Source organism: Leuciscus leuciscus, assembly GCF_965113295.1.
Source record: "Leuciscus leuciscus genome assembly, chromosome: 15".
Taxonomy (NCBI): Eukaryota; Metazoa; Chordata; class Actinopteri; order Cypriniformes; family Leuciscidae; genus Leuciscus; species Leuciscus leuciscus.
In genome coordinates this window covers 32,507,501-32,522,273 of record NC_138739.1, presented here as the reverse complement: position 1 = coordinate 32,522,273, position 14,773 = coordinate 32,507,501, and the positions used below count along the sequence as shown (strand labels likewise).

At 37.9% G+C, this 14,773-nt stretch overlaps 1 protein-coding gene across 1 annotated transcript; it reads left to right on the top strand.

The window, feature by feature from the left end:
• The first annotated feature begins 2,793 nt into the window (after positions 1–2,793).
• Positions 2,794–13,345, top strand: LOC309476706 (uncharacterized protein). The gene is made up of 10 exons (XM_082139872.1): positions 2,794–3,511; positions 3,732–3,915; positions 3,968–5,016; positions 5,838–5,912; positions 6,134–6,223; positions 6,589–6,663; positions 8,084–8,675; positions 10,336–10,461; positions 10,548–10,601; positions 12,464–13,345. Exons 3-10 carry the CDS (start codon positions 4,849–4,851, stop codon positions 12,715–12,717), a joined length of 1,434 nt encoding a protein of 477 aa, XP_081995998.1. The 5' UTR covers positions 2,794–3,511; positions 3,732–3,915; positions 3,968–4,848; the 3' UTR covers positions 12,718–13,345.
• Positions 13,346–14,773: the final 1,428 nt, after the last annotated feature.

The window sequence follows — 14,773 nt, the reverse complement described above, 5'->3', positions numbered from 1 at the left end:
AATGTGTTTATATTTAATTATTAAAAATTGCCATTATTTTATATGAAAAAGTTTTTTAATTGTATTTTATTTAGAAAATATTTTAGTTTGTTTTGTATATATTTTTTATTAGATCAGATAACATTTTAAGCTGTCATATATGTTATGTTACAATGTACCCCACACATGTTACAATGTACCCCACCTATGGGGCATGTTGTCACATTTCACTTCCATTCTTTCGGGGTATGTCAAGAAAAAAGTATATACTGTATTAATAAAACAAAACCACATAATTGTACTAGACATGTGGGAAATTAATGTGGGAAAAAATAAATACTCTGAACCATAAGTAGATTTACACAATCTGAGAAAGTCAAAAAGCGTTAGGTTGTGCCCCGCTCTCCCCTACTATTAAATTGTCTATCTAAATCTAAAACAAATTTCAAGAGAAATATTTAAATTTATGTAATATTTGTGTAAGCCATTATGAAAATGTAAAATGTTTGTGTATTTATATGAGTGTGTGTGTGTGTGTGTGTGTGTGTGTGTTTGTTTATATTACATTGTGGGAACCAAATGTCCCCACAAGGATAGTAAAACCTGAGATCACCTCCATTGTGGGGACCAGCCAGCGGTCCCCACGAGGGGAATGGGTTAATAAACATACTAAATTATATTTTTTTGAAAATGTAAAAATGCAGAACGTTTTCTGTGATGGGTAGGTTTAGGGGTAGGGTTAGTGTAAGGGGACAGAATATACAGTTTGTACAGTATAAAAACCATTACGTCTATGGAGAGTCCCCACAAAGATGTGTGCGCCTGTTAGAGTGTGTGTGTGTGTGTGTGTGTGTGTGTGTGTGTGTGTGTGTGTGTGTGTGTGTGTGTGTGTGTGTGTTGGGATATGTGGTTTACACGGACAACACGCCGGACATTTCACCTGGGCTCCACGGACCTAAGGGTAATACGGGGACTATGCCAAGGTCCTCATAAATCAAAGAGTGTAACTGCATTTGTTAGTGTCTGAACAACATAAATTCTCTTTTTCTTTGAAAGTCCTTATTTACCACTTGACCTGATTTTGAGTGTATCCCAGTGTATAGAACAGCGACCCCACAGCTGGGTTTTATATTGCAGTTTCATACACATTTCTGATACACACGGTGCATTTTGGCGGGCCGTCTTGTGATTGGCTGGTTTGCGCACGTGGGCGGTAACAAACGGAAGCTCCGCCCAGAAGCATGGCCTCGAGCAGTCGCTAATTAAATGCCTAATGGACCACACCTCGCCTCGGAAGTGTCAGCTCGACGTCATTGGATTTACTGGATTAAATACATACAGGTAATACTTATATTTATAAATATAGTTGCATTTTTGCATGAAGTGTTTCCTATTGGCAAGAAAGTGTAACTTGTGACTTACAATTACTGTAAAATGCTATATATTTACCACAATGTTAGCTGAGCTAGCTTGAGTGGCTATCAACATGTCCTGCTCATTAAGCCTCAGGCTAAAGAGGTGGAGGACAGCAGGTAGAGATGAGGACAGAAGTAACATTGCCAGCAGGTCAAATTTGGTAGTTTTGTTTTTAAAATGAAAGCTAGCTAGGTTAAGTTGAGCTGTGGCTATCGCATGGCTTAACGAGCAGGGCGTAGCTAGTTAAAGCCTTAACTTTTACTACAGATATTGTGTTTGTTTTATAGAATTAAATATTTTCTTAGTAGCCCAACATTATTTTGTTTAAATATGAAGTTGCAGTGACACAGGAAGGCTGTGATATCATTAATATGAGTGCTTTCAGGCCATTAAATAAATGTAATGTGTTTATGATGTTCTGTTAGTGTACTAAACCTGTAAGATAAATTAATTGGTACCATAGTAACCAACCACAATGATCAATATACAAAACATGCTGTGTGTAGAGTGTTATTTAAAAAAAAAAAAAGTTAAAAACAGTGTTTTTATATTCTTGACTTTATTTAACTAACTTTGTGAAATTGATAGTTCTCATATAAGAAATGCTTTAACCATAGAACATTTCACATACCAAAATACTGTACATTTCCATCTAGCTTCAGGTGGAACATGATTTTTATTGCTTTTGTTAGCAGTTTGTTAGCACAACCTAACCAGCACACCATAGATGATACTGACCATTACAGACTGGTAGAACAAGTCATCAAATGCTGTGTTCATCAGAGTGTAGTTTTATATAATGATTTATATAATTATATAATGTTTTTATTTTTATTTTTTATTCCTTTTTACAGGGCCTTGATGATGAAATGGCTCCAAAGATGTGTGGAACCACAAATCCCCCATCCACAACTGATGATACTGAAGAGGTATGTCCTCACAAAAGATAGATTTTTATTAATATCTTGCTCTGATTGTTAATATCAGAAAAGTTGTCAGTGAGTTTTAAAGCAAGGTTTTCCTCTGTCTTTCTATCAACAGTAGAATGGTTTATTTTATTTTTTTATTCAGATGTCAAATGTCCTCTCTAGTATCACGTTCCCAGGACTTTCTCTTTATTGTCTTTTGTCTCTGTTTCATCTTCTACAGCTGACCACTGAGAGCAAGTGCAGCCATATAGCCGTCAGCCACCCGAATCAGACTAGTCCAGAGCTCAGCCCACTCACCAAGGTTGGAGAGGTAAATTAAATCTCATGTACAACTTATTTGTGGCAAAATGTTAAATCTACCAACCTATTTCAATATATATATATATGTGTGTGTGTGTGTGTGTGTGTGTGTGTGGTCGCCTGAGTAGAACATGCTTTATGTGGACAGGCGCCTGAGTAGAACATGCTTTATGTGGACAATGGAATGGAAGGACATTTGTCTAAACGTGCTTTTTCAAGCTTCAGTCAGTATAATATCTGAGTGTATGTGTATCAAACACTGAACCCCACCCAAACATGACTTGGGAGGTCCATACAGTTTACAGGGTCCTGTCCCCAGAGGCATCACTTGGGTTTTTAAGAACACTTGGACTGCCTGCATTGGATCTGTATGTTGGTTTAATGTGAATGCTAAGTTGTTTGGTTACATGTACTGGAAAGTCACCCATTCAACAGCACTGATGAAAATTCATGACAAGATGTCATTTAAAAAGAATCATAGCAAATCTTAGAACTATAGAAGGACTAACCCCTCACTCCATGTAAAAGCTTACAGTCAATTATTCTAGAAGTCCAATCATTTCTAGGAAGTGGGCTGACAATCGATAAACAACAAAGTAATCAAATGCTGTATTCATCAGTGTAGTTTTCATAGTCTACAGACTGTAGTCATGTGGCCTGTTCAGTGACTAAAGAACCGTTTCAGAGACTACATGTTTTCCACAAAACACTCACTGAAATACAGCCATGATATCTTTTCACTGAATGCTACACAGGGAACATCTTGTCTTCAAGATATTTATTATAATTTCTTTTTTTTCTTCTTTTTACAGGGCCTTGATGATGAAATGGCTCCTAAGATGTGTGGTACCACAAATCCCCCATCCACAACTGATGATACTGAAGAGGTATGTCCTCACAAAAGATAGATTTTTATTAATATCTTGCTCTGATTGTTAATATCAGAAAAGTTGTCAGTGAGTTTTAAAGCAAGGTTTTCCTCTGTCTTTCTATCAACAGTAGAATGGTTTATTTTATTTTTTTATTCAGATGTCAAATGTCCTCTCTAGTATCACGTTCCCAGGACTTTCTCTTTATTGTCTTTTGTCTCTGTTTCATCTTCTACAGCTGACCACTGAGAGCAAGTGCACCCATACAGCCGTCAGCCACCCGAATCAGACTAGTCCAGAGCTCAGCCCACTCACCAAGGTTGGAGAGGTAAATTAAATCTCATGTACAACTTATTTGTGGCAAAATGTTAAATCTACCAACCTATTTCAATATATATATATATGTGTGTGTGTGTGTGTGTGTGTGTGTGTGTGTGTGTGGTCGCCTGAGTAGAACATGCTTTATGTGGACAGGCGCCTGAGTAGAACATGCTTTATGTGGACAATGGAATGGAAGGACATTTGTCTAAACGTGCTTTTTCAAGCTTCAGTCAGTATAATATCTGAGTGTATGTGTATCAAACACTGAACCCCACCCAAACATGACTTGGGAGGTCCATACAGTTTACAGGGTCCTGTCCCCAGAGGCATCACTTGGGTTTTTAAGAACACTTGGACTGCCTGCATTGGATCTGTATGTTGGTTTAATGTGAATGCTAAGTTGTTTGGTTACATGTACTGGAAAGTCACCCATTCAACAGCACTGATGAAAATTCATGACAAGATGTCATTTAAAAAGAATCATAGCAAATCTTAGAACTATAGAAGGACTAACCCCTCACTCCATGTAAAAGCTTACAGTCAATTATTCTAGAAGTCCAATCATTTCTAGGAAGTGGGCTGACAATCGATAAACAACAAAGTAATCAAATGCTGTATTCATCAGTGTAGTTTTCATAGTCTACAGACTGTAGTCATGTGGCCTGTTCAGTGACTAAAGAACCGTTTCAGAGACTACATGTTTTCCACAAAACACTCACTGAAATACAGCCATGATATCTTTTCACTGAATGCTACACAGGGAACATCTTGTCTTCAAGATATTTATTATAATTTCTTTTTTTTCTTCTTTTTACAGGGCCTTGATGATGAAATGGCTCCTAAGATGTGTGGTACCACAAATCCCCCATCCACAACTGATGATACTGAAGAGGTATGTCCTCACAAAAGATAGATTTTTATTAATATCTTGCTCTGATTGTTAATATCAGAAAAGTTGTCAGTGAGTTTTAAAGCAAGGTTTTCCTCTGTCTTTCTATCAACAGTAGAATGGTTTATTTTATTTTTTTATTCAGATGTCAAATGTCCTCTCTAGTATCACGTTCCCAGGACTTTCTCTTTATTGTCCTTTGTCTCTGTTTCATCTTCTACAGCTGACCACTGAGAGCAAGTGCAGCCATACAGCCGTCAGCCACCCGAATCAGACTAGTCCAGAGCTCAGCCCACTCACCAAGGTTGGAGAGGTAAATTAAATCTCATGTACAACTTATTTGTGGCAAAATGTTAAATCTACCAACCTATTTCAATATATATATATATATGTGTGTGTGTGTGTGTGTGTGTGTGTGTGGTCGCCTGAGTAGAACATGCTTTATGTGGACAGTCGCCTGAGTAGAACATGCTTTATGTGGACAATGGAATGGAAGGACATTTGTCTAAACGTGCTTTTTCAAGCTTCAGTCAGTATAATATCTGAGTGTATGTGTATCAAACACTGAACCCCACCCAAACATGACTTGGGAGGTCCATACAGTTTAGAGGGTCCTGTCCCCAGAGGCATCACTTGGGTTTTTAAGAACACTTGGACTGCCTGCATTGGATCTGTATGTTGGTTTAATGTGAATGCTAAGTTGTTTGGTTACATGTAATGGATAGGCACCCTATTAGTTATACTGGGCTACAAGAAGTCAGCTCCTGGCACTGAGGCTAACCACAAATTCTCCATCTACAATTAAAAAAATATGAAGGAGGTATATCTTCATATAGGATATGCTTTAAATAAGCTGCATTCAAACATTCAAAGGAAAAAACAAAAACTCAGATAATATCTACAAGGGCTAATTTCTGCACAAACCTTCAATTTCAATCTCATCCAGCGACTTCCCCTGCATGCTGGAAAGGTTTCCTTTCTCCATTGACAAGAGGAGTTTGGAAATCTTAGCCAGTTGTGTTGTGGGAACTGGTAATCTGTAGAAGTCGCGGTGAACGCAAATGTGTTCATCAGAGTGTAGTTTTCATAGTCCACGGTCTACAATATTTTTTGTTTGTTTTTTCCTTTTTACAGGGCCTTGATGATGAAATGGCTCCAAAGATGTGTGGTACCACAAATCCCCCATCCACAACTGATGATACTGAAGAGGTATGTCCTCACAAAAGATAGATTTTTATTAATATCTTGCTCTTGATTGTTAATATCAGAAAAGTTGTCAGTGAGTTTTAAAGCAAGGTTTTCCTCTGTCTTTCTGTCAACAGTAGAATGGTTTATTTTATTTTTTTATTCAGATGTCAAATGTCCTCTCTAGTATCCCGTTCCCAGGACTTTCTCTTTATTGTCCTTTGTCTCTGTTTCATCTTCTACAGCTGACCACTGAGAGCAAGTGCACCCATATAGCCGTCAGCCACCCGAATCAGACTAGTCCAGAGCTCAGCCCACTCACCAAGGTTGGAGAGGTAAATTAAATCTCATGTACAACTTATTTGTGGCAAAATGTTAAATCTACCAACCTATTTCAATATATATATGTGTGTGTGTGTGTGTGTGTGGTCGCCTGAGTAGAACATGCTTTATGTGGACAGTCGCCTGAGTAGAACATGCTTTATGTGGACAATGGAATGGAAGGACATTTGTCTAAACGTGCTTTTTCAAGCTTCAGTCAGTATAATATCTGAGTGTATGTGTATCAAACACTGAACCCCACCCAAACATGACTTGGGAGGTCCATACAGTTTACAGGGTCCTGTCCCCAGAGGCATCACTTGGGTTTTTAAGAACACTTGGACTGCAATATTTTTTGTTTGTTTTTTTCTTTTTACAGGGCCTTGATGATGAAATGGCTCCAAAGATGTTTGGAACCACAAATCCCCCATCCACAACTGATGATACTGAAGAGGTATGTCCTCACAAAAGATAGATTTTTATTAATATCTTGCAGTGGTGGACAGTAACGAAGTAAATGTAATTCGTTGCTGTACTTAAGTAGCTTTTTTGCGTATCTGTACTTTACTGAAGTATTTAAATTTGGGAAGACTTTTACTTTAACTCCACTACATTTCAAAGTCAAATATCTTACTTTTTACTCTACTACATTTTCAAAATCAGTCGTTCCTTTTTATTTATGAGTAGATAAAAACTTAACTGGTCAAACGAGCCACCAATCACAGTAGCCTACAACGTGCGCGCTTTGTTTTGAACTTGCCTTGGTGGTATCTACTAAGCGCGAACCAGAGCCGTTAAATATGAGAGTTGCGACCATAGACAGTATATAAGAGGTTGCGACACACACAAGGTTGTTCGACTTGAACCGGCGCTGCACAGACCGATCAGTTTATATGACATCAAAGTATAGAGCGAAATCGCGAGAGCGATTGAAAAGCATACAGAGCCGTCTACTCTCTAATCGCTCTTGCGGTATTTTAATGTCATTCACCGATTGGTCTGTGCAGTGTGCCGTTTCAAGTCGAACAAGCCAACTGTGATCTCGCCGCTGCGCGGTCACGTGATTCGTGTAGCTCTCAATAGTTCCAAACAATTTGTGTTGCCAATAATTTTAAGCGGGGCAGAGAGCAGCAGCTTTTATTGCAGCAATTATCGGTAAATACTGACGCATAATGAACATTGCTTATTACCTTGACACTAAAATTACTTGCATATAATAGATTTTTTTTTTCTGAGGAGTAGCAGAAACACTGCATTAATACGTTTTGGTGTTTAATTTTGTAGGGAAATTGGCTGGTCCCATAATGTAGTGTGTGTATATATATATATTCAATGGCATTGTGCAGGTTTATGTGAATGTATCATAACATTAGGATGTTTATAATTATGACCATAGACGCTTGTGAAAAATATGTACAGTAAATACTGTAAATGTATTATACCTTATGGGATCAGTCCCCTTCTGTCCAAAATTAAACACACAAAAAATGTATTCAATTCAAATTTATATAACTAATTAATGTCATTTTATTAATAGATTGATGTGCCAAGAGTGACAGTCTTCACGTAGACTGAGTTAAGCAAGAGTCTTGTGACAAAAATTATAATAGGACATTATAGCATTAAAAAAATCATAGTACTTGGATACTTAAGTACATTTGAAGGCAAATACTTTTGTACTTTTACTCAAGTGAATGTTTAAAGGCAGCACTTCTACTTTTACTTGAGTAATATTTTACCTTGAGTATCTTTACTTTAACTCAAGTACATGGTATGTGTACTTCGTCCACCACTGATATCTTGCTCTTGATTGTTGATATCAGAAAAGTTGTCAGTGAGTTTTAATCAAGGTTTTCCTCTGTCTTTCTTTGAAGGAAGAGGCCACCACTCAGAACAATGCTCAACTTGCAAAACTCACACTTGCACAAATCATTGTCTTCAATCGAAGACGTGCTGGGGAAGTTTCGAAAATCCGCCTCAAAAGTTTTCATGAAAGGGACAACACAAAGCTCCATGAAGATGTTGCACTGGGGTTGTCGAAGACTGAACAGAAGCTTTGTAACTATTTCAGCCGAATTGAAATCATGGGGAAAAAGGGCAGAAAGTTTGCCGTTCTGGTCACACCAAGTGTGGTGGATGCTTTGTCACTACTTGCCAGTAGAAGTACTGAATGTGGCGTTTGTGCCACAAATGTCTTCCTGTTTGCAAGACCAACGTCAATGAGCCACTACAGAGGACAGGACTGTTTGCGTGTTCATGCAAGCCAGTGTGGAGTTAATTTAAAACACAATGAACTTGATCAGGTTGCAGATTTCCTGGGTCACGACATTCGTGTTCACCGCGACTTCTACAGATTACCAGTTCCCACAACACAACTGGCTAAGATTTCCAAACTCCTCTTGTCAATGGAGAAAGGAAACCTTTCCAGCATGCAGGGGAAGTCGCTGGATGAGATTGAAATTGAAGGTTTGTGCAGACATTAGCCCTTGTAGATATTATCTGAGTTTTTGTTTTTTCCTTTGAATGTTAATTTATAAACATCTAGACTTGGCGTCGTCAGCATCCTTTTCCAAGAAAAAAAAATCACCTTTCATGTCCAAATATGAGTCGAGGACTACTATTCAGAAATATAAACTTAAGTCTACAGTATGGCTGGACAGTAATTCAAAATTATGTTTGTGTAGGTGCAGTCGAATTACGTTAATATTAACATATCATATTGTGTAATCATTTATCTTATGTGCTCATGGACCACATTAAACATAAACGGGTATAAAACGGGTATAATAGCTCAAAACTACTCAAGTAAAAATAGTTACTTTGCAAAACTGCAGCCAGTGATGAGTCCAAAACCAGCACATCCAGTGCAAGTAGACTTTGACTATTTAATTTTACTTAACATTATTTTATTTATCCACTATATTGACAAGGCCTTTTTGGAGGATATTGGTTTACGTGTGGCCTTTTTGTGCACTTGAGCTTAACTGAGACTTGAGAGTTTGTAGACGCTTAAATAGATGCTTCACCCCAAAATGAATATTCTGTCATTTACTCACCCTCAAGTTGTTCCAAACTTGTCTTTGTTCTGCTGTACTAGTCAATGGCTGGCAAGATCTGCTTGGTTACAAAAATATATAAAATATCTATCTTTGTGTACAGCAGAACAAAGAAATGTATACAGGTTTGGAACAACTTGAGGTTGACTACATGAAGACAGAATTTTCATTTTTGGGTGAACAATCCCTTTAAGAGGCTGTTGTGTCGACCCTGATTTATTGCACTATTGAGGTGTTCAGTTTTATTTAGATTTTAGAAAATAAACATGACTTCTCATTTTACAAATCAATTGTTTCTTATTTTCACCTGCATCTCTCAGGTGTCAAGGACTAGTGCATCTTTGAGCCTTAATTTAGTACAATAGTGGAGCGGCTAAGTGATATTATCATTCAGTTTATGATACAAGCGTGAAAATTGGCATGAGCAGTCTCCATGGGTCACTTGACAAGAAAATTGTCCGAGCCACTTGAAATTTCAAGATTTTTAATTTTTCAAGATGGCCGAAAAATTGCATTAGCAGTCTCTGATGGTCACTAGACAATAAGCCACCTACAGCTACTTGAAATTTCAAGATGGCCACCACCTTAGTGGAGCAATTAGGCTCATGACAATTTTCATGCTTGCAATTTCAAGTAGCTGTAGGTGGCTTATTGTCAAGTGACCCACACCCAAAGAGACTGCTCATGCCAATTTGCATGCTTGTATCACCAAATAAACCACTATATCCCTTAACTGCTCCACTAAGGTGTCAGCCATCTTGAAAAATGGCCACCATCTTGAAATTTCAAGTGGCTCGGACAATTTTCTTGTCGAGTGACCCATGGAGACTGCTCATGCCAATTTTCACGCTTGTATCATAAACTGAACGATTCTGCCAAACATAAGCACTTAGCCACTCCACTACAAGTAAAATACTAAAGTACTGTTAAAATCACTTTTACTCAAGTCGTATTGGTATTGGTAACTTGTTGTAATAGAGTAATTTATGCTGCAAGGTATCTGACTTTTTACTCAGTATGGTTTTCAGGTACTCTTTCCACCTCTGAGTTTTACTAATGCCATTTTCCAGATGAGATTGCATTAAGTGATGCTGAAGACAGCAACACAGATCTCACCGCATCAGAGTTTGGAACTGTGGAGCCTATGGATATTGACTCTACAACCACAGAGCAAGATCATGACATGGGAGACTTTGGTATGTTAACTCAATTCATAGTCACTGCTGATAAAATGTATTTTTTCCTGTGACAAAAGTAACTTGTTAAATTATGTTTTCAACAGGATCAGTGTCATTTGTGTCGTCCAGAGTAAGTGAGAGTGTACCTCCCTCTGAAGGTAAGATTCAGATTCAAGAGGTTTATTGTCTATGCACAGAAAAAAACACAGTGGTTTATACCCTACAATGAAATTCTTACTTTGCCCAACTCCCTTAAAGGGATACTTCACCATTTTTTTCATATTAAACTATGCTATTCCCTTAACTAAGACGAGTTGCTACATACCTCTCTCGTCTCAGTGCGTGCACTCAATCGCACGCAGCGACACTTTGAAAGCACGTAGCTGAGCCCAGTTCATTCATTAGGATCCAAACAGAGATGAAGCTAGAAGCGACCAAACACCTCCACGTTTTCCCTATTTAAATACAGTTACACGACCAAGTATGGTGACACAACGTGGCACTTTTCTAAGCGTTTCTAAGCCACGTTTTATTTTGTGTCACCATACTTGGTCGTGTAACTACTCGTGTAACTGTATTTAAATAGGGAAAACGTGGAGATGTTTGGTCACTTCTAAATTCATTGCTGTTAGATACCATTGAATATACTGGGGTAAGCTAAGTGCTATCAAAGTGTCGCTGCGTGCTAGAGCGAGGTATGTATCAACTCGTCTTAGTTAAGGGAATAGCATAGTTTAAAATGAAAAAACGGTGAAGTATCCCTTTAACAGAAGGATTATTATGCACGTCTTTGTGATGTTTCCTGTCTCTGAAGTTTTAAACTATCAAAATGCAAGAGTAATCTTAAAGTCCGCGTGAACCGGAAGTTGCAAACGACTTTTCTCCAGTGTTATGACGTATTTCCCAGTGAAAAGGAATATTGAACAGAGGGCAGGGTTTTACTCTAGCGCTCCTCCTCTCCATCTCTGCTCATAACAGACTAACGGTTTGAGGGGAGTGGTTAAGTGTTTCCCAAACCAATTCTTCAAACCTACGTCATCGGAGAAGGTCCTCCAATGCAGAGGGGAGGGGCATTTTCAGATTTTGATTAAAGATTACGAAGCCAAAACATTTTTTTGTGTGGATTGACTTGCATGGATGAATTGTTCACCACAAAACGATCAATTTAGGCAAACAAAGTAAATATGGTCAATTTTGATTTCATGTGGACTTTAAAGAAAGAGATATAAATAAATAGCCCTAAATTTAACTGTACTGCATTTGTACAAAACATCTTGTCTGCAAGGGAGCATATACACTTACTTTATTATCAGGAAATGTATACTGAATTTGAGATAAAAGTATTATCAGGAAATGTATACTGAATTTGAGATAAAAGTAAAGTTACCTCCTTCTCTTCACATGTTCTCTTGATTGCCCATGAGTACGTTCTATTAATTCTCTTTTTAGCAAGTTAGTTAAAAGACTAAAAATGAATTGGTCTTGATGACTGAGTCACAACATGCCACAAAATCTGGAAGATTAAGAGGTTAAAAGTAGTATTAGGCTGATTGTTACGTACGGTTTCAATATCAAGACTAAACTTTCAGACCAAGTTCCATCACTATTTAGCTAACCTTATGAAATCAGATTTAAACTGAGAATCAGACCTTAAACCCCATAGTCTTTGTTTCATTTAAAATACGGTGTGTTGAAGTACAATGCCAAAATTACTTAAGACATGTTACTAATTGTAGTATTACTTACTGCAATTAATTCAAATATCAAAAGGTTTGGCCACATAAATAGATGAACAGTAAAGACATTCTAAAAATACACTCCATATTGTCCGCACTCTAATGTGGGCTAGTAAAGTTGGTGAAATAACATCGAGTGAGACACCAACTGATACCCAAAGTGAATTAAGAAAAGTAAACTGCAATTTCTTGTCAACTGTGGCATTAACTGAACTCATGTTTTGATGGCTTCAACTGGACAACACATTTTGTGATCTATTCATTTTTGTTTGCCTATCTTCCAGGGAATTATGCTGATGAGGAACATGGATCCAGAAGAGTGGCAAAGAAAGTGTGGTCTAAGGCTGAGGTCGCCACAGTAATGCGACACTTCAAAGGTCATATAAGCAGGGGAAAACTGGCCACCAAAACTGAATGCAGTCACTGCAAACTGGTGGAAGACCCCGTGTTGGCACAAAGAACAGTGCAAAATATAAGGGACTTTGTTCGAAATAGAGGAATAGCTGCAAAGAGGCAGTCAGAAAAAGAAAAGATTTAAATACACTAACACAAACATAGAAACACCACCACAATTGTCAAAGGAACACGCCGACCTTTTGGGACATTAGCTTATTCCCTGTATCCCCCAGAGTTAGACAAGTCCATACATACCCTTTTCATCTCTGTGTGTGCCGTAACTCTGTCTGACGCACCCACCGCTAGCCTAGCTTAGCACAAAGACTGGAGGTAAATGGCTCCAGCTAGCATACTGCTCCCAATAAGTGACACAATAACGCCAACATTCTCCTATTTACATGTTGTGATTTGTATAGTCACAGCATGTACAAATAACAAGGTCACATGAGAGACAGCCATCTTCTAACCGTTTACATACAGGGAACTATATTCTCATAGAATTAACTATATAGAAGACGAAGCACTGCTGGCTGGAGTGATTAGCGCAACCCTCTGAGCGAACTCTCTGCCCCTCACCATAGGGCTTCTCAGGCGCTGCGAGCAAATCCCTCCGCAGAAGTAGCAGTGCTTCGCCTTCTGAGAATATAGTTCCCAGTATGTAAACGGTTAGAAGATGTCTGTGTCTCATGTGACCTTGTTATTTGTACACGCTGTGACTATACAAATCACAACATGTAAATAGGAGAATGTTGGCGTTATTGTGTCACTTATTGTGAGCAGTATGCTAGCTGGAGCCGTTTACCTCCAGTCTTTGTGCTAAGCTAGGCTAGCGGTGGGTGCGTCAGACAGAGTTACGGCACGCACGGAGATGAGAAAGGGTATGTGTGGACTTATCTAACTCTGGGGGATACGGGATTAAGCTAATGTCCCAAAAGTCCAAAGTTCCTTTAATGTTTTAAAAAGTGTGGCTCTTGTGTTTTAAGTTGTTGTCTGCCAATTCTTATTGTCATGGCACTTGTGTTGTGTGACAATCTATTGTTTAGCTCTTACAGGCTGTTATCTGGCTGTTAGTCAGTGTCACCAACTAACACTGGTGATGTTAAGAGTTGTGTAATAAAATAATAATTCAAGTCCCATTAATGCTTGGTGGTGTCAGGTTAATGTGTATTTATGGTAATGAGCATTTATGTTAATGAGCAAGTATTTAAGTGACGTCATTGTCCCTTTAAAGTCCCAATAATGTTTGTTTTGGTCCCTATAAGTCACATATTCTTCAAAATGAGAACTGTCTCTATAAACCACAATAATTTTAGGGTGGTGTGTATCACGCTCTGAAGGGTGTATCTGAAGTCTAAAGTGTCCTGAATTTTTTTCAAATTTTTTTGAGTGTTTTAATCTAACTCTCATAGCTCTAGGACCTCAGGAAAGGGTAGTCCATCTAAACCACCACCGGGCCTGTTTGGAGAAAAAGTCTGGCTAATCCACATAAACCAGTATGTGTGTGTGTGTGTGTGTGTGTGTGAGTGATTTCCATTGTGATTTAATGTTCATTCTGTGTATTACGAAAATTATTTTATTTTAGTAGTGTAGTAGCCTAACCATGTTATTTGTTATTATTATTTTTCTTTTGGCGGATTGATTACCATTTGTATAACCACAGTTTTATTTAATAGTTAAATTTCAAGAATTTCATCATACGCAAAATGCTTTTTCCTTAACATCTATGTCGTTTGAATTGTAATCTATTAAACTATTCCATGTGTGCACGTCAAGGTTATAATTGTTAACGAAAACGAAAGAAAAAACTAAAACTAGGTGAAAAAAACATTGTCGTTAACTGAATTAAAAATAAAAACGAGGCATTACAAAAAAACGATAACTAACTAAAACTGTAGTGTTTGGCAAAACTAACTAAAATAACATAAAATTATAGAGAAAATGTCCTTAGTTTTCGTCTTTGTCTTGATGTCTAAAGCAATTGAGCATAGAGCGAATAACGTTATATCTTTCAGAGTTGACATTTCCGACCATAAACATACAGTTTCCGACTGGCAGTGCTGGGGTGACTTCAGGACTTCAGGACTTCAGGACTCAGGGTTGGGAATCCCTGTGCACCAGCCCAACAAGCATAGTCTGGAATAAATATGCAGGGCAATGTACAACACTGTGTTTGAATGTACTGTGAATGTATAATTTTT